This window comes from Podarcis gaigeae (assembly GCF_964106915.1).
Source record: "Podarcis gaigeae genome assembly, chromosome: 1".
Taxonomy (NCBI): domain Eukaryota; kingdom Metazoa; phylum Chordata; class Lepidosauria; order Squamata; family Lacertidae; genus Podarcis; species Podarcis gaigeae.
Genome location: NC_139678.1, coordinates 42,964,365 through 42,984,901, shown reverse-complemented (window position 1 = coordinate 42,984,901; position 20,537 = coordinate 42,964,365). Strand labels below are relative to the sequence as shown.

At 45.5% G+C, this 20,537-nt stretch overlaps 1 protein-coding gene across 3 annotated transcripts; it reads left to right on the top strand.

The window, feature by feature from the left end:
- Positions 1-3,804: 3,804 nt before the first annotated feature.
- On the top strand, positions 3,805-20,096 carry PPP1R14D (protein phosphatase 1 regulatory inhibitor subunit 14D). 3 transcript variants are annotated; one of them, XM_083745660.1, is made up of 6 exons: positions 3,805-4,530; positions 8,850-8,948; positions 9,916-9,948; positions 12,291-12,383; positions 14,285-18,117; positions 19,054-20,096. In XM_083745660.1, the coding sequence occupies exons 1-4, from the start codon at positions 4,288-4,290 to the stop codon at positions 12,309-12,311; spliced, it is 396 nt and encodes a 131-aa protein (XP_083601786.1). In that variant the 5' UTR covers positions 3,805-4,287; the 3' UTR covers positions 12,312-12,383; positions 14,285-18,117; positions 19,054-20,096. The 3 variants fall into 3 exon arrangements, with proteins under 3 accessions (XP_083601786.1, XP_083601787.1, XP_083601785.1); XM_083745661.1 differs by lacking the exon at positions 12,291-12,383 and having other exon boundaries at positions 3,808-4,530; positions 14,298-18,117; XM_083745659.1 differs by lacking the exon at positions 12,291-12,383 and having other exon boundaries at positions 3,813-4,530.
- The last annotated feature ends 441 nt before the right edge of the window (positions 20,097-20,537 follow it).

The following is a 20,537-nucleotide window of genomic DNA, read 5'->3' as shown; positions in this document are numbered from 1 at the left end:
GTGAAACAGTAGTATGAATGCATATAAAAACAAATACAGGAATTCAGGCAATTTATACAAACAAAAACAGGGTTCAGTCTTATGGGTCAGGGAAAGCACGGGTGAAACGATACGTTTTACAACATATCAAAAACAAATGATGGCTGCTGCTTCACGTATGGGAGCTGAGCTGTCCCCACTCAACACAACCCCTGAAATAACTTAAGTAATCTTTTGTCAGGCCTTTAAGATTAACCATGAGGAGAGCCAAACTGCAAGAAAACACAAGTAATTAATATGGCCCCTGAAGTTCCACTGCCTAGGAAAAATGTCACACCTACTGACTGAGCAGTCCTGGGACTCGGCTAGACTGCTAAACAAAAAGCGATTTATATGTGTTGTATGTGCAGTATAACATTGTGCCATCAGATGGTGACGTGGAGTCCCGTTTTTCTCTACTCGTTTTCCCTGTTTAAATTTACAAATGCTTTAAACTGAAATGCTTCTTTGATGTGTCTAGATCCAACCCAGGCCATAGGGAAATAGGAAATAGCCTTATATGGAGAGAGCCCATTGGTTCATCTAGCTCAATATTGGCTACACTGGCAGGGGAGGGATTTTCCCGGCCCTAACTGGAGACGTCAGGGATTAAACCTGGCACTAATGGATTCATGGGACGCAGGTGGCGCTGTGGGTTAAAGCCTCAGCGCCTAGGGCTTGCCGATCGAAAGGTCGGCGGTTCGAATCCCTGCGGCGGGGTGCGCTCCCGCTGCTCGGTCCCAGCGCCTGCCAACCTAGCAGTTCGAAAGCACCTCCGGGTGCAAGTAGATAAATAGGGACCGCTTACCAGCGAGAAGGTAAACAGCGTTTCCGTGTGCGGCTCTGGCTCACCAGAGCAGCGATGTCACGCTGGCCACGTGACCCGGAAGTGTCTGCGGACAGCGCTGGCCCCTGGCCTCTTGAGTGAGATGGGCGCACAACCCCAGAGTCTGTCAAGACTGGCCCGTACGGGCAGGGGTACCTTTACCTTTAATGGATTCATAGCCTCCTTTCATACCCAGTATGAATCTTCTTCCCTAACAAGTCTTGTTGCTGTTGGTTCCTGGTTTTGAAAGAAGTGGCAATATATCTTAAATATTGGGAAATAATGAAGTTAGTCCATATGGGCGATAACCAACTCGGTCATATTCAGACTACACACAGTGAAATCTATAAGACCTGTCAGTTGATTTCAATGGGCCTGCTACTCTGACAAATGTTGGACCATCACTCTGTGGGTTTTGCAATGTGGCTTCCCACTCTGCAGTAGGACACGAGGAGATTACAACGGCCTGACTCCTTGTAGAAATGGCTTCTGAATTGTTTAGTGTGTGCACCAGTTGTTAGTTTTGACAGAGAGATGAATAGATGCTACTGGAAGAGGATGTAGTTTAATTGGTTCCAGAACAGAAACATCTTTCTTCTAACTGCCTGAGGAACAACTGTAATATGTTTCATTCTCTGCTTGAATGGAATGCGGATCCTGGCTAAGACTATAATGGACTTTGTAGACATGTGTCTGTACATGTCTCCTCTTATTTCTTTTCTTAGTACAGTGACCTATACAAACGTTAACTTTTATGAGAAAGGTCTGCAACCAGTCCGTGACAGGAGATGTCAACAAGTCTAAAGACTTGAGGTAAAATTTCACATGCAGAGTATAAATTTGAAATGTCACATTTAACTTCGGTGAAATTGGTGTTGCCAACTGAAAAAATATTTGCAAATTTGTGTTTCAGGTTTAATTTCATGTACCAAAATATGAAATAATGCATTGAATCAAAGTAACTATCACATAGGGGATTTTGTTGGTTTCCACTAGTGAATCTAATTCAGAAATCATTTCTACAAACTGGACTTGTTTTTTAAATTTCTTTCTTAGCCAGGTATTCAAACTAAGTTCAAACTGGTATTTCAGAATTTTTTTATTTTTATTTTTATTTCAGAACTTCACCTCCTCCTCCCCCACATGTAGTAACTTTAAGGCTCTATTACAAAGCAATGACATTGTTGCTGGCTGACAAGTCTTAAGGCCTCAAGCCCAAGTGAATTCAGTCCTGGAGTCTACGAGGCATGGATCTCTGAGCACACCCTTCTCTGGTCTGGGAAGGGCAAGATGTATAGATCAAGTAATCTTTCTGAGGGAAGACCTTTATAACAGGAGCTGCTTGGTCTTCCTGGTCTGGGCATTATCACCTGCTCAGCTTCTGGATCTGATCTGGGAGTGAAGAGTGCTTCCAGGGTAGACTTCCTTTTTAATGAGGGGAGGACAGCCATAACCTATAGAATGTGCTGGTCCCGGGGGGAAGGTACCGTGATCGTAGTCAGAGTTCACAAGATGAGAGGCGAGGTCCGAAACAGGGAGCCGGACGGGGAACAGGAACGCTGGAAGGTCAGGAGCAGGAGGCCGAGCAGGGAACAGGAACGCAGGAAGGTCAGGAGCAAGAGGCCGAGCAGGGAACAGGAACGCTGGAAGGTCAGGAGCAGGAGGCCGGGCAAGGAACAGGAACACTGGAAGGTCTGAAGCCAACAACGACGTTGCTCCCACAACCTGGGACCGGGCTGACTGACCTTTATCCTCTTCTAAGGCCGGGGGCGGTCCCGGCCCCCAGGAGCCCCGCCTCCTCTGGCCTTAAGGCGAGCACTCCTCCTGGGAGCAACCAGTTCCCTTCGCCTCTCTGCCCTAAGCCTCTGCAGTTCAGGAGAGGCCGAAGGGTTACTGGGCCCCGGAGGAGGCTCACCTGTAGACACTGAGTCCTCAAGCACCTCTGGGGCCAGAATGGTTTCACCTGGTGCCTGCTCCTGAGGATCTGACACAGGTGCAGGCTCCTCAGAATCTAGGCCTTGCCCCAGTTCAGCCGGCCCTGGAGGCGGGGACTCCTGTGCAGGCCGGGATTCCTCTGGTTCAGCCTCTGAATCGGAATCCCAGGCCATCACATAGAACTGCATTATAAGAACATGAAGAACTTGGACTTGAGCTTACGTACCCCTCCTCCCTTCCATTCCTTTTTCCTCACGTGTCATGTATTTTTAGATCACAGACCTGAAGACAGGGACTGCCTCGGTATGGATTTTTGTAAGCTGTTCTAAAAGCCTTTTCAACTAAAGGACGTGGGTGGCGCTGTGGTCTAAACCACTGAGCCTCTTGGGCTTGTCGATAGGAAGGTTGGTGGTTCAAATCCATGCGACAGGGTGAGCTCTTGCTGCTCTGTCCCAGCTCCTGCCAACCTAGCAGTTCAAAAAGCACACCAGTGCAAGTAGATAGATAGGTACTAATGTGGCGGGAAGGTAAATGGCATTTCCGTGCACTCTGGTTTCTGTCACAGTGTCCCACTGTGCCAGAAGCCATTTAGTCATGCTGGTCACATGAACCAGAAAGCTGTCTGTGGACAAACGCCGGCTCCCTTGGCTTGAAAAGTGAGATGCGTGCCAAACTGCAGAGTCGTCTTTGACTGTACTTAACTATCGAGGGGTCCTTTACCTTTTTACCTTTTCCTATAAGGAAATGCCACAAATAAATAAATAAAGAGATGGGGGGGGGGTAAAATATATATCCTGCTTTTCTATGGCAATATTGACTCGACACAGCTGTGTGTGTGTGTGTGTGTGTGTGTGTGTGTGTGTGTGTGTATTGTGAACTGCCCAGAGACCTGGGGGCATATGGTGGTATACAAATTTAATAAAACAACACTAACAGTGGCAACAACAACAACAATAGATAGCAAATAGATAGATGGATACTGTATCAGAAAGAGGCCTCCTTACGTAAGGGTATTAGAATTAGACTATTAAAAGGAAATAGCATATTTAAAGCACAAAATGTATTGATCAGAAATGCATCAGAGAGATGTGTGGTGGTTGTTTTTTGCATATTTCAGAAACATGCAATTTAATATTGCCTGCCTTCCCTCTCCTCGCTCTCAATTATCCCCACTTAGCTCATTCTCCTCAGGAAGTGGATTGCATAAAACATTAATGGACTCTGTCTGCCCAGTCTATGATCGCTCAGCCTCTTCTAACAACAGATGTTATTACAACTACTCTCCCTCCCACATTGCTTTTGTCAGTGTCACTAACAGTGAAACCAAATCAGCTTTTTCCTAGAGCAGCTGATTGATTGCTTCTCCTGCGACTTCTCTCTCTCTCTCTCTCTCTCTCTCTCTCTTTCATCTAGCGACTTGCTCTGGGACACCACAGGCAGTTTCTTCTGCTCTTTGAAAACAATCAATGGCAATTTTTTGAAGGAGGAGGAGGGTAGGGGGAAGAAACATGCTGGAAGAGAGAGCATTGTCCCTGGAGAGTACAGAGGAGGTGGGACAGTTAGTGAGCATAGCCCAGGGCCCAAGTTCCCTTCCTCGGGTCACTTTTAATGCTCCAGAGAAACCAGAAGAGGAAACGTCCCACAGAAGGCTGGGCAAATTAACCATCAAGTATAACCGAAAAGATCTTCAGAGATGGCTAGATCTGGAGGAGTGGATTGATGCCCAGTTGCAAGAGCTGTATCAGTACCAGGTGAGTAACTATTTGACTGGATAAAGACATCACACATAAGCCCAAAGAATTTTACCTATGCCAGGACTGTCTGTAGCACAATGTATGGCTTGGAATGGAATGGACATCTGTTTTGGTGATAAAGGAATGTGATTCACTATCACACTCATTAACTTGTTAAATTCTCCCACTCCCATTCTGCATGAGATTGCTGTGTGAGATTAGACTGGGGCTTAATGGTAGAGCCACAAAGCATCTGCCTGGAAAGGATCAGCTCATCCAACTCTCCACCCTGAGGCAAAGACATCTTATATCCAAAAAGCATTCCTGGCAGACACCTTTCTGCTCTTACCTTGGAAATTTCCAAGCCCGAGACCTCACCACCTTCTTAAGTAGCTTTTTCAGTTGTGGGAATGCTCCCATGATCAGGAAGTTTGTCTTAATCTTGAATTTAAATCTACTTCCTGCAACTAAAAGCCATTGTTTGTTGTCCTGTATGCAAGTTGAAGAGGGACGCAGGTGGCGCTGTGGGTTAAAGCCTCAGCGCCTAGGACTTGCCGATCGAAAGGTCGGCGGTTCGAATCCCTGCGGCAGGGTGCGCTCCCGCTGCTCGGTCCCAGCGCCTGCCAACCTAGCAGTTCGAAAGCACCTCCGGGTGCAAGTAGATAAATAGGGACCGCTTACCAGCAGGAAGGTAAACGGCGTTTCCGTGTGCAGCTCTGGCTCGCCAGAGCAGCGATGTCACGCTGGCCACGTGACCCGGAAGTGTCTCCGGACAGCGCTGGCCCCTGGCCTCTTAAGTGAGATGGGCGCACAACCCCAGAGTCTGTCAAGACTGGCCCGTACGGGCAGGGGTACCTTTACCTTTACCTTTTTTTTATGCAAGTTGAAAGAATGGATGACTGTTTCCCTTTTATTCTCCAATATCTCTAAAAATGTTTGGAGCATGTCTGGGTATCTTACAGAATTTCTGGATATTTTAGACTGGCCTCAAAGGATTTGCTTTTTTATTTAGGGCAGCCTTTCCCAGTTTAGTGCCCTCCCATCATCCCTGACCATTGTCCTGATGGTGGGGGCTGCTGGGAACCTGAATCTAAAACATCCAGGGTGGATCAGGGTGGGGAAGGTTGACTTTGATTGGCATCCGTCTGTCTCAGGAGATAATGAAGGGGTTTGCCTTGGGTGTATGTGTGAAGTCAAACTGTTGGGAAGTTACAGCGCCTGTTGGGTCTGTAGAGACCAATGCAGGAGAAACATGCTTTGTTGTAGCGGGTGCAGATGAAGGCCTCAAGTTGTGCTGTTGCAGATGCACCATGGCTTTTCTTCTCCCAGTGGTCATTCCTCCTCAGGTCATTGCTATGGATACACAACTTGACTGCATGTCTCCAGACACTGTGCTTGTCTACAAAGGATTCCCACACAGCAGGGTCGATGTTGCCAACCTCAGGTCACATTTGCAGACATTTTTGTTACGCATAATTGATTTACGGCATGTGTGTCTTGCCCAATTTGCAAGGGCATTTTAATTTCACAACATCCCTTTGTGGAGATGATCAGCTGGAAGAGATTGAGAAATCTGTCCATAGTCATCCCAATGAGTTTTCCATTTCCAAACTCACCTTGAACCATTTAATCCACATTTACTTTCTGTGGCTACTTTCACACTGGGCATTTTCTGTGGAACACCTACCCTCTGTTCACTCACTTTTTATGGGGAATCTGCATGATGCCGTTGTCAAAACATCCTCCCATGATGATCTTCTTCAACTTCCATCCTTTTCCAAAGCTCAATTTCCCAAGAGGTAGATGACCTATCAGGTTGTTGGGCAAGTTATGGATTATTAGGTTGTTGGGCAAGTTATGGATTGTATAGATTGCTCTAACAATTTCCTTCCCTATGATCCATCTCTCCTATCTATGAATCAGATATATTACTTTAACCCTTCCCTTCTCAAATAGCATTTCATTTATATCCATTTCTATTCTACTCTCCCCATACATCACACCAAAGGGAGGTAACTATGATCAAGACTGCAGCAAGTGGAGGAAAGGGGGGGGGACATTTAACCCTTTCCTCCATGCCCTTGCTGAAGTGAGAATTCTCTTCCTCCCCATGGACACTTGAGACTTGAAGGCACTGTCTAGTAGAGTGCCTAACAGAGAGCATCCAGGACCTTGGACAGCTCCAAAAAGCCCCCCTCTAAAACAGCCACAAGAGCAGCTGTTGCAGCAGGGAGCTATAGCCTTTGTTGTTGTTTAGTCTAACCAAGCCTAAAGTGTGGCAGATTCCACTGCCCTGGAAGAGCTTGTCTGCTGGTTAAAGGTCCCTTGCCTTATTTTGTAGTCTCTGGGTTCTACAAGGTTTGAGAGACAGAAGTAATGCAGGGGACTCACCCTTTAAGTCAGAAGATAGTGGCAGGACTGTGTCTGCTAGCCCTGAGTAAGGCACTGTTTGTTCTTCCTCTAATGAGTAGCCTGAACTTCATCTGAACAATGCACTGCAAGGTTCCCAGGTCATGGATCATGACACCTTAGCATCCGAGGCTGTTTTTCTTGGGGGGGGGGCTACCCACCTGGGTACATGTTGAATCCTAAAGACAATAAGCCTGAAAACAGAGTTGCTATTCCACTTGCAGCCTAAAGCAGGACAGCAATTATTGTGTCCGATTAATTATCACACCTGGAAACACCTGAGATCTTTACCCATGCTTGTAGAGTCCTCTTCCATCTTGTCAGCTCTTGAACTATGGAACTTAAAACTCAACATAATACTCTAAATGAGGTCTCAGCAGGGTCCCTCAATAGCACCACTAAATTTCTAAGTCTGGAAGACCATTTGATAATTTGATTGTACCTAAAATAAGTTTGTTTGTTTCATGAAATGCATACACCACTTGATTGTAATATTTTTTAACAATACTTTTAAATATACAGAAAGCTAAACTATTAAAACAGATTAAAATTCACACCAGCATTTCTAAGCATCTGGATAGGCTTGCTGAAACAATGTTTTTAACAAGTGCCAAAAAGAATATAGTGAAGATAGCTGCTTGATATCAATTGGCAGGGAGTTCCAAAGTGTAGATGCTGCCACACTATTGTGTTCTTATAAAGGCCGAATGGGTGTTATGTGGCATCTGTAATATTGCCAGTTCTGCCAATCGAGGTGGAATTAGTCTATTGGGATCCTTTGCTGGGGGTGAAGGAGGTTGAGGGAGCTTATTAACAACCAAACTAATTGTGGGCTAGCCTTCACAATTAGGGTCACTGAAAAGAGTATTTCAAGCCTGTTTCTGTACAGGCAGCATGTAAATGCCTGGCCCTCTTATCTCAGTTCCAAAGGTTGTTTTCCCGACACAGTTTTGCTGATGCTTTACTTTCCAGCAGGCTTATCCCTGCTTCTCAAAGGCAGGTAAAGGTGAGGATATTCAACATTATTGAAAGGAGGTTGTTAAGTAATCAAGACATTTGCTGACCTGTCTGTGTAATATGGAACTGAAATCTGACTGTGTGCATGTGTCACTGGTGGAGGTCCTGGAAAGATAGAGGAGGCAACCATTTGAAATTTGCTTCAGTCAATCAAATTTATGTATATTTATAAAGTTTACCTTCAGAGTAGCAATGGGTGGGCCAGATGAAGAAACAAAAACTGAAGGTGTTATGTGCCTCATTAAGTGTACACACACATACTCCTGAATGAGACAGAATCACCCTACCTGGGTAGCAGTCCTATATGAGATGCTACAGTATTTATTATTGTCACCAAATCCATAGTAATAATTCATTACAGCTGGGTGGAAATGAGAGGTTGGGGTAGATTTTTTTTTTTCAGGGGATAAACAGCACAGGGAAACCCCCTCACCCCACAATCCTGATTCAGATTGGGGTCTTCCTGCAGCTGCTAAGAAAGGTGTGGCTAGTTAAGAGCCCACAATTTAAAAAACGTGCTTAAAGTCACGTCTCATTGACACTTGTTAGGCCACTGGAGCTGTTGGAGCATGGCAGGAGACTCTTGATTGGCAGGTGCAAGTATCTGATCAAACAGAGTGCCAGGCACTAGCTAAAGAAAGATTCTGCCTGGGGACGTAACAGGAGTGGTTCTGCCTGAATAAACAGAGCTATGCCTGGCCGGGGGCCAGTTGGCCAGCTTCAACCAGACTGGTAGACATGGTGGAGCTGGAGAAGCCCAGGCAGGATGGTGGTGGCATCTGATTAGAGATTGAGGTGGGGAGGAAAGAGATGATGGCTCCAGTGCCTTCTAAAAGCAATAGAGAAGGGGGCAACCCCAAAACATGAAGGGCAGCGCCTGTGTAATTTGAGCATTGGTGATTCTGCTCCAGTTGCAGGAGGAGACAGAAGCCACAGCCGCTCCAGAGCCAGAAATCGACATTGAGGATCTTCTTGACGTCTCTAACGAGGAGCAGAAATCTAAACTGCAGGTTGGACAGAGTCACCTTTAACTGCCTATTTAGACGGTTTGTGGGGACCAAAGGAGCCTTTTCCAACGTTGCAATGTTAGTCATCATGAAAGGAGGTTCTCCGTGAGCTGTTGAACACAGCGTGACTCAATGAGACAAAACCATCTGCCCCATTTTTTGATGTGGTGCCACAACTAAATAACTGGAATTGCAGGGCGGGGTGGCATGGGGTGCAAGCTCTGTGTACCATTTTTGCATGTGGTTGAATTCTGAGATTGATTCAAAGCAGGCAGGCCATTTCAGACTTGGGAGCGTTTTGAGAGACTGTCCATAAAGTACATCAGTTTTCAACATATGAGTCTGCTGAATACAGAGTCAGATGATTGGCTCATGTGGCGCAGTGTGGTATACAGTGGTACCTCTAGATACAAACGGGATCCGTTCCGGAGCCCCGTTCGCATCTAGAGGTAAACGTAACTAGCGACGGCACGTCTGTGCGCACGCATCGCTTTTCGCCACTTCTGCGCATGACGTCATTTTGAGCGTCTGCGCATGCGTGAGCGGTGAAACCCAGAAGTAACGCGCTCCGTTACTTCCGTGTTGCCGAGGAGCGCAACTCAAACGCGCTCAACTCGAAGCATATTTAACCTGATGTATGACTGTACTCCTATTGCAGATAAGCGAAAGGCCATGGTTCAGTGCGAGAGCATTTGCTTTGCATACAGAAAGTCCCAGGGTCATTCCCCAGTATTTCCAGTTAGGGCTGGGAGAGGCCCCTGCCTGAAACCCTGGAGAACTGCCAATCAGGGTAGACTATACTGAGCTAGTTGGACCAATCATCTGACTCGCTATAAGGCAGCTTCCTGTGTTCTTTTGGCTGCCAACCAAAGAGATTTTGCTTCCTTGCCCCTGGGGGTAAAATGTAGAGGAAGCTATATAGAGATATATAATTCAAATACATGCATAAATGTTTTATCTTATCTTGTAGGAAATTCTCCAGGAATGTTCCAGACCTACAGAGGTGAGCATAGAGCAAAGCAATTGTCAGTGCTTTTTTTTTTATTTTTCCAGGAAGTAATCAAGTAGCGGCACCTTTTTTGTTGTTGTTAAAAATTGTGGCACTTACTCTAACAACTTCATGGTGAGTACTGGCACCTATTTTTCTAGAAGAAGAAAAAGCACTGGTGATGCTTTAATATCACAGTGTTTTGCTCTAGGAACAGCTGAACAGCCAGTTCTACAGATGTTTTGAAGCTATGTTTAGTGTGCATTGCTCATGCTTTCATTTTTCAGCCATACTTACACAGGTATAAATTATTTTATCCCAAACGGTTTGTGGCTCAACCAAGAGGTTTGGATAATGCCAAAATTTGGATAAACAGGAGTGCAGTTTATTTTCTCCAAATAGCACAAAACTACTAGGGTTGAATGTGGTGGGTGGACAAGATGAAAGTTCTAAATATATTTGCTTTGAATGCAGTAGAGCCAAACTCACTTAGGAAGGGCTGTAGCTCAGTGGTAGAAGGTATCAGGTTCCTACCATCTCCAGATAGGTCTGGATATGTCCCCGTGTGAAAGCCTGGAGAGCTATGGCCAGCCAGAGTAGACAACGCTGAACTAGATGGACAATGGCCTGACATGCTATAAGGCAGCTTTCCTATGTTCAAACTATATGCTACTCTTAAGGTGCAGCTATGTATCTAGTCTCATTTTCCTTAACTACAAGCAGATGGGGAAGAAATTATTACAGGGAAGTTAGTGGGGGCTTATTTCTTCCCTCTCCAGTGCAATCAGAGCCAAAATTGGCTTCCTTGTGCAGCTAAAATGCTTAAGGGAAAAAATTCCCATTGATAACAATGGTAAGTTTTCTTTGTAAGTATTATAGTCATGCTGGAGGGGGAGGATGATTTTGGTTCTGATCACAAAAGGGATGTTCAACGTTCCTTGCAAGGATCACCCACACACCCACACACCTATACTTAAGAAAGGGAAAACTTGATAAGGTTTCATATCAGGCAGGCATTAGTTTGGCCCTAAGAGAACTACTCAGTTCTCATGACATTCATTCCTCTTCCTTCTACCTGCGTTGGTTCATCCATGGAGTCACTATCATCAACTTTCCCTTCAAGGTTAACACCCATCCCTCATGCAGATTGCTGCACATGAGCTAGGCGACTGTGTTGTTATGCAAAGGACACCACTCGTTTTCATTCATTTCAATCGGTCTACTCAGAGAAAATTACTTGCATACCACCACCCTGTAATTATGTTTGGAGGGGAAATCAATTGGGTTATCTATTGAAATAGGACTCTGAACTATATTGTGTGCTACAGCTGAAGGAGGCGAGATTTTCCTTCTCTACAACTAGTGGCAGTTGACTCACCATTGTTGATCGCCATGGTAACTTGACCAATCCTTGTAGAAGTTGTTCAAAGGTGACACAACAAGCAGGGTTGGTGAATGATTTACTTGTGAACAATAAGATAGCACTCAGATGTGGCTGGGTAGAAAGGGAAACCCACCAATGACAGTGCTAGCTTGAAGCATTACAAGAGGTAACACACAAAGCCCATCACTCGGTACAATTGGATGTGTGCAAAATAGTCACCACCTGTACAGCTGGTGGGGTATAAGCACATGGAAGGCGGCTTCTAGATGTGTAACTCAAGCGGGATGAAGGGCAATATGTGATCTAGCTTCAGGACTGCGTCTCTCTCTTTCTGTTAGAAAATAGCAGCAGTAACCTTCAGTTACTAAAGGGCAAGTGGAGGCTTACATGGCTGAATGGTGCCCACAGCAGCGTTTGGTGGGAGGCCGGGATATACCGTAAATTCCGGCGTATAAGACGACTTTTTAATCCCTGAAAAGATGTTAAAAAGTCGGGGGTCATCTTATACGCCGGGTATCCATCCCCCGCTGCTACTGCAGCGGCTCCGCTCCGTGCCAGGAGAAAGCCGCCCGGCACGGAGCCTGCCCCTTGTGCTGCTTCTGAAGCAGCAGCAGGGGCTGCAGGCTGCGCTCCGCTCTGGGCAGTTTTTTCCTGGCGCGGAGCCCAGCCCCCCGGCTGCTTATGAAGCAGCGGGGGGCTGGCTCCACTCTGCACCGGGCGGCTTTCTCTCGGTGCGGAGCTGCCCAGCGTATTAGGCAAGTGGGCTTATAAGACGAACCCCCAAATTGCAGCTGCCAATTTGGGGGGTCATCTAATATGCCCACTTGCCTAATACGCCGGAATCTGCAGTACATTTAACAAATAAATGAACAAATACATGTTCCTCCAGACAAAAAAAAAGGCAAAAAAACTGAGAGTCAGGAAATAGGCTAAGCTAGAATGCTTCTTCCTGACATACCTGTTTTCTAAGCAGGAACTGTTTTCGTGTAGATGAGTATTCAGACATAAGAGTTGCCATCTGCATTCTGAAGTGGTACGGTCCAGAACCTCAATTGCTGTGCTTTTGGTATGCATGACTTACATTTAATTTGCTTGATCAGCTGAGTCTCTCCATTCTACTTGCACTCCAGGGTAGAATGGTTGAAGTCCCCCAAGAATAGATTTCAATTTATATTTATAAATTGGTTGGCATTTGGTTTATATTTAAATAAATCCCCTTATGGTGATCTTAGAAGATAGCGGGGAGAAGAATCTGTCATGTAGTTGATCCTGTTTTTTAAAAATACATGGCGATTCTTCTCCCACCTGTCTGCTAAGATCTCCATTGCATGAATGGCTTTTCACAAAGTGCATTGCAAGTATGGGGACCCCAGTCCAGACTGGAACCCTGGTACTGGAGGGAGAGAACCTTTAACCCAGTGTTTCCCAACCTTGTGCCTCCAGATGTTTTTGGCCTACAACTCCCATCATCCCTGACCACTGGTCTTGCTAGCTAGGGATGATGGGAGTTGTAGGCCAAAAACATCTGGAGGCACAAGGTTGGGAAACACTGCTTTAACCTTTTGCCCCTGCTGCAGTCCTGATCCAGCCTGGGGCAGGGGAAGAGGGGAGGAGACAAGACCTGGGTGTCAGCACTATATGTCTTCATTTGGCCTGGAGAACCGGTGTGAACTAAAAACTGCTTTGTAGGGTAACAGAGAGGAGGAAGGCCTACCATCTGCATTAAAAGAACAGCTCCATTGGTGTGAACGGGAGCTTCTATTCCAATGCAAAAAGTGGGTCTGGGGACATAGATCCACACTGGAACTGCAATTTGGGCCACGCCAAGATCCCCATCCAGACTGGGGGCCCTGCACTTGCTATTTACTTACTTAACAAAATAACTTTGAAATTGGTAATGGCGCAGAAGACGTTTTGTCTCCTTGTGCCCCAAAGCTACCATGTCAAACAGGCTGGCCTCAGGCCAGCGAGGGTCAGGGCTTCTGAATCTTTAATAGCTTGAAAGAAGGAGTTTCAGCAAGTCTGTCATGTCAACTCCAGGCTCATCCAGACTTCTTTTTGTGCTGCATTTCTAGGAACAGACCTGTGCCTTAAAGTGTCTAAGGGCTTTTGCAGTGAAAACTCGCTCTTTGCCTCTGAATCAGAGCAAATGGCAATCTGCAGAAAACTCAAATTGCTGTTTGTTCCGAGCTAGTTAAGGAAGCTACACCCACCAAGTTTCCTCTTCTTCACAGCTACTGCACCATTGTTTATTTGCATGCCACTTATCCATGGAAAACCATACCCAAAGCAGCTCATATCAAAGTTTACATAAGATAATTCACTAGCAATTATACGACATAACAAAATGTAAATAGTCATATAAGCAATATGCCAATGAAAACATCTCATTATAATGAAACTATAATGAAATTAAACTATCTCCTGGTAATTCCTAATAAAGGCCTAACAATAAAAATACAAGAACATAACAGCACAACTTCTCAGCCACAGCAACAACCCTAAACAAAACTCTAGCCTGATTGCCTGAAAACCTTAATCTTACCCTATTTTTAGCCCTAGCCTGATTGCCTGAAAACCTTAATCTTACCCTATTTTTAGCCCAGATGGGGGGGTGGTATTTTAATTATGGCTTAAAAAGGTAAAGGTAAAGGTACCCATGCCCGTACGGGCCAGTCGTGACCGACTCTAGGGTTGTGCGCCCATCTCACTTAAGAGGCCGGTGGCCAGCGTTCTCCGGAGACACTTCCGGGTCACGTGGCCAGCGTGACGAAGCTGCTCTGGTGAGCCTGCACCAGCGCAGCACATGGATTATGGCTTAATTAATTAATTAATTATGGCTTAGCTGCTTCTTAATGCTTTGCAAGAGGAGCATGCCAGGAGGTTGTAAAGATCCAGCTACTTTAATTTGGTGGAGGGTGAGTTAACTGTATGAATTAAAACCTTGTTTTATGGATTTTGATTCAGGACTTTGTTACAGAACTGCTCGATCGACTGAAAGGTCTCAGGAGAATGGCCAACAATCAAAAGAAATGAACCGCGATGACAAAAACCTGTAACACAAAATGCATCATCCCGTGGAAGAGAATTATTAGAAGACACAGGGATGGAATTCCAGCGCTGCCTGATATCGTACACATCAGATTCCAAAGCATCCATCTTCATTTGCCCCTTGTATTTCTATCTGCAAGCAGTAGCTTGTTTGCGGGGAGGAGAGGCCATAGCTCAGGAGGCAGATCAGATGCATTGCTGGTCAAAGCTCCCAGGTTCAGTTCCTGACCTCTCCATTTGAAAAATACTTATAGAGCAGGGCTGATCTCTGCTCAAAGCTCCGGAGAGGTAAACATGGAACTAGACATGCCAATGCTCAGACTGTTAGAATCAAGCTAGGTCTTTAAGAACAGGGACAGGGAGTCTGTGTCTCCCCAGATGTTGCTGGATTTCAGCCCCCATTGAATCCTCCCAGTGTGGCCTTTGCTCAAGGGTGCTGGAGAGCAGGGTGGGGAGGGAACAGCTGTTATGGGAGGGAAGCATCTCTTTCCTCTTTGCATTAAATCAGGGAGGGGAACCTTTGGTCCTGCAGATGTTGCTGGGCTCCCATCTTAGCTTGAGCCAGCATGAACACCAGAGGGCCACCAGATCGTTGTTATTATAATTAAATGTGTATACTGCCCTTCATCTGAAGATCACAGGGCAGCTCACAACATAAAAATACAAACACAAAATACGTAAATCCCTTGTTGCCCTCCACCCATTGTGTCATGTTTTTGAGGGATGGGGAACCTGGGGCTCTTGTTGTTGGACTCCGGCTTCCATCATCCCTGATGCTGGCAGGATTTGGTGGGAGTCAGAAGACAGCAACAGCAGATTCTTTGCCCCTGAATTAGAGCATGGGGGACAGGACAAGTCCCTCAAGCGGTACAGGTTATCTGTTTGTATGATGGCATTTGCAAGGAATAATAATTTTCAGTTGAATATTTTTGTGCTTCTTAATATGAATGTATGCACCAGACATTTAAAGCACACAGTTTCCTCATAAATCCTGGGAACTGTATTTTGTAAGGGTAGTGGAAATTGTAGCTCTGTGAGGGGCATTCTACAGTTCCCTGGATCTTTTTTGGATTTAAAAATGTATTATAAATGTATGGTGTGTGCATAGCCTAAGAGAAGCATTTATTAGAATTTATCAGACTCCCCAGTTTTCATTGACATCACCTCTGAGATCAGTCTTTAAAAACATTTTTCCTGCCTAAAGTGATTTCCAGCTTTACTTCCATCAACGATACAGCTGAGAAGGTAAGGCACAGGAAACAGAGTCATACAGTGAAGAACGACATCATGATGGGGGTTTACAACTGGAGTATCCTATCTTTGTTACATACCTACGCACCATTCAAAATGCAGAAAGCTGACAGAATGCCAAAAATGGGAAGCGGGGAAGTCAAGTTTTCAGTGACTGAAAGAGGGGAAGAAGTTGGACATGGGAAAGTGGATTTAGCTCAGCCCTTGATTATTTCTCTCTTTCATGGATAAATGCTCTTAGGTAATTGCACGTGGCTTAGCTACCAGAGTCTAGAATCCAAAAATACTGAGGCATGGGAGTTTCTAGCAGCTAAACGTGAAGGAGGTGGGAGATGAAATACCTGAGCTGCTGCAGATCTGTGAGTTTTCTTGAGTAACACATGTCCATTCATGTAATTACAAGGTGGGGTTTCCTGTCCTTTTTATTTCCTATTCTGAGGAATACACACTGGTGACTAAGGCAATGTTGAGATCGTTCATTCTTCTGAGCAATGGGAATGACTTCACCAAAAGATCTGTGCTCTTTCAGGCACCAGGGCTGCATCCATAGCAAAAACCTGTGTTCACTGTTGCTTTTCCCCCCTTTCAAATATTGTGTTTCAGCACAAACACCTCAAGCATGTGATAGTTTGGGATGCATAAGGAGTTAACAAAAATGTATTTTTGCCTTTCATTTCAATCACTTTGTACAATATCTTCGTCATCATAATCATCATGTTTAAGAGGTACATTTTCTATGGCCTCGGTGTGGTCTTTCCAATGTCACAATTCCCATGCCCCCATCTCCAGGTGTCTTTCACTTGCCACATTGTGAATGGAGGTGACTATATAATGCTTGGTAGCTAATCTGTGGCATGGGTGCTGTAAATAGCACAAGGAACGCAGGTCTATGCTATTCCTGGACCAGAGCAAGCGGGTTTCTGGGCAGAGGTGGATTTCGGGGAGCGTGACCAGCTTGCCCCCACTGGGCTGCAGGGGCCCCCACAACTATGACTTCGAACAGATGAGAGACAGGGGGCACCGCTGAAATTTGAAAGCCCAAAGTTTGCCACTGTTGTGGCAGAAAGCTTGGACTATGTGCCTGCCTCTCTCACCTGCCTTGAGATCTAGAGCTTGGTCTCGTATCTCTGTCTACTGGACTACACATATAGTTTGGGTTACAGGCCAATTTCTCTGTCTGTCTGCAAGAGATCCATTGTTAGGTTACTTCTGAAACTGAAACACGCCATGGATAGTGTAAGAGGAGAGCAGCATGTGCAGTGGTACCTTGGTTTTTGAGCAGCTTAGTTCCCGAATGTCGCAAACCCAGAAGTGACTGTTCCAGTTTGTGAACTATTTTTGGAAGTCAAACATCCAACAGGGCTACCGCGGCTTCTGAGCAGAAGCTGCAATTTGGTTTTTGAAAGTTTTGGAAGTTGAGCACACTTCTGGAACGGATTCTGTTCGACTTCCAAGGTACGACTGTACTGCACTGCAACATGCTTCCAGGCAACGTCTTCTGCTCGCACACTATGCTCACATGCATTACAAACACACCACCTGAAGGAAAACACTCATTTCTCCATTCTTCAAACCACCTGGCTAGCTCAGCCCTCCTAACAAACTGATCAAAGTGCACTGAGCCTCATATTAGAAATGTTGTGTCTGTTTCCCTCCCTTTCCTACATGCATTTTCTTTGCAGTACTTGCTGGGCAAGTTGCTCAAGTCCATAAAACACACTCGAGAACGGCAAACAACAAACACAAAGGGTCAAACTGAGGTTGAAGAAGAAATTATATTTGTGGAAAAATACAGCATCAAGGAACTAAAACCGATGCTTCCCTCTCCAGCAGGCAGTTTCATGCAACTTTTTGCATGAATGCGTTTAAGCACAACATGCCACAGAAGGCATTGTAAAGAAAGCCTGTCACTGACTTCAGAATTTGTAGGAACTGAAATCTCTGTGGGGAGAAAGTGACTATGTGGTTCTGGGCCAGTTAGTATTCCCCACCCTGCTCTATAGCTGTCTTGGTTCAATCCCCTTTCCTTCCCTTTCAGCAGATAGTCTGAAAAAAAGGACACACACACAAAGACCAACATGAAGAAAGCTTCGATCCAAGGGCAGGGCCCATAGTGGTTAAAAATAAAACCTGGCAGACTGGTTACTGAAACAATTCAAGGGAGAATAAGCTGGATGTCAAATAGATTGTCACCTCTGAGCAGGCAGACTGCTCCTCCCTTTCCCCCCATCCTGTCTTCTTCAACACGGTCCAAATATGCTAACCACAAACACAGCAGCAAAAACTGCTCTGTCTGAAACCTGCTGTCCATACGAAGCAAATCCGAGCTGACAGTGCATGACTAGATACTACAACTATAAATGTTGTGGTTCAGCTACTAATCGTTTCTATGAAAGTGAGACTGCCTTTAAAATTCTTATCCTGCCCCCTAACAGCCATCCAGCCCCCATGATTATGCATCTGGATTCTGCATCAGGCACACTTCTGCTTCTAATAATGTTGTTGTTGTTTAGTCGTTTAGTCGTGTCCGACTCTTCGTGACCCCATGGACCAGAGAACGCCAGGCACCTCTGTCCTCCACTGCCTCCCGCAGTTTGGTCAAACTCATGCTGGTAACCTCGAAAACACTATCCAACCATCTCGTCCTCTGCCGTCCCCTTCTCCTTGTGCCCTCCATCTTTCCCAACATCAGGGTCTTCTCCAGGGAGTCTTCTCTTCTCATGAGGTGGCCAAAGTACTGGAGCCTCAGCTTCACAATCTGTCCTTCCAGTGAGCACTCAGGGTTGATTTCCTTCAGTATGGAGAGGTTTGATCTTCTTGCAGTCCATGGGACTCTCAAGAGTCTCCTCCAGCACCATAATTCAAAAGCATCAATTCTTCGGCGATCAGCCTTCTTTATGGTCCAGCTCTCACTTCCATACATCACTACTGGGAAAACCATAGCTTTAACTATACGAACCTTTGTTGGCAAGGTGATGTCTCTACTTCTCAAGATGCTGTCTAGGCCTGTCATTGCCCTTCTCCCAAGAAGCAGGCGTCTTTTAATTTCGTGGCTGCTGTCACCATCTGCAGTGATCATTGAGCCCAAGAAAGTAAAATCTCTCACTACCTCCATTTCTTCCCCTTCTATTTGCCAGGAGGTGATGGGACCAGTGGCCATGATCTTCGTTTTTTTGATGTTGAGCTTCAGACCATATTTTGCGCTCTCCTCTTTCACCCTCATTAAAAGGTTCTTTAATTCCTCCTCACTTTCTGCCATCACATAATAATAATAATAATAATAATAATAATAATAATAATAATAATAATTTATTATTTGTACCCCGCCCATCTGGCTGGGTTTCCCCAGCCACTCTGGGCAGCTTCCAACAAAGATGAAAAATACACTAAAATGTCACATATTAAAAACTTCCCTGAACAGGGCTTCACTGTAGACATAATGCTAATATGGGATGCTGATCCTTTTTAGGGGAAATCATGACATTCAAGCTTCTGCAGCCACAGACCTCTGAGTGGGGCAGTCCATCACAAATTACTGAATGCACAACACCTGGTGGATACAAGCCATGCATCTGAGCGGGGGGGGGGGGGTTTACGCTAAAGTGCTTCTGTTTATTTCAACCCATCTTCCTGTTAAAACACGATTTGTTTTCTCTTTGGGCGGTGTCCAGATCCGATGATGGGCATGTTACTCTAGCACTAGTCATTGTCCGGGTATTACTTGCTCTATTCAGAGTAATTACCACCATTCACACTGAAAGGAAATGGTCTGTATGTGCTTCTTTGTCAGCTCACACCTGCCCATCCAGACTCCTGCCAAGTGCCTGGCTTCCCAGGTAGACTGCCCTTCTGTTCACCCTAGATGGAAACACGCAGAAAAGGCCACCAATCCACCCAAGAGTGTGTTGCAATTGCAAACCAGCTGCTACAGAACACAGCTTTATGCCCAACCTCCTCTGGCTATTTAAATTGTTTAGAGGAGAGATGCATCAGGAACCCATGCCCACCCAGCTATGAATTCTCGAAATGTTTTTACCGCCTTCAGTTCAGACATGCAGAGTCCTTCAGTCACCTTGGTTCACATGTCCAAGAATGCCATTTCCTTGAGTTAGAGGAAAGCAGAAGATCTGGACACCAGTAAGAGCCAATGAAGAACATTGCTTCACACCCAGTGGCGCCATCCCGTTCACAAAAGGACTTCCACAATGGAACTTCCCTTTTCTCTCCTGTTCTGGGGGTTTGCCAATGCTGGCAGTTCCCTCACGGCAAGAAGCGAAGTTACAGGGAACCAGGCAGAGGGCCTTCTCTGTAGTGGCACCCGCCCTGTGGAATGCCCTCCCATCAGATGCCAAGGAAATAAACAACTATCTGACTTTAGAAGACATCTGAAGGCAGCCCTGTTTAGGGAAGTTTTTAATGACTGGTGTTTTACAGTGTTTTTAATATTTTGTTGGAAGCTGCCCAGAGTGGCTGGGGAAACCCAGCCAGATGGGCAGGATATAAATAATAAATTATTATATTATTATTACCGCGACATAGGGAAATGAGAGGGAGGGGAAGTTCCACTGCAAAAGTCCTTGCAGGATGACTTCATTGGATGCAACCCCATTGTTTATAATTTCATTTACCTCACCACTTGGATTTTTCACTTCAGATGCCAAAACGTCTTCGGCAAACCCTACAACATGGCCGACTAGGACAAGCAGGGCAGATGAAGTGACTGGCTGCACCAGCCTGCCTCCTCCCCCTCCCCCGGTTCCTTGTAAGGGTGTGATATGCTCTGATACAAGGGAAGTGTGACCGGAACGAGTAAAAATACAGTGGGCAAATCTCTGTCTGCCACACTCTCCAGAAGGGATAGTTCTAGCAAAACCTAGCACAGAGAAGATAAAATAGCATACACTTGAAGCATAAAAGT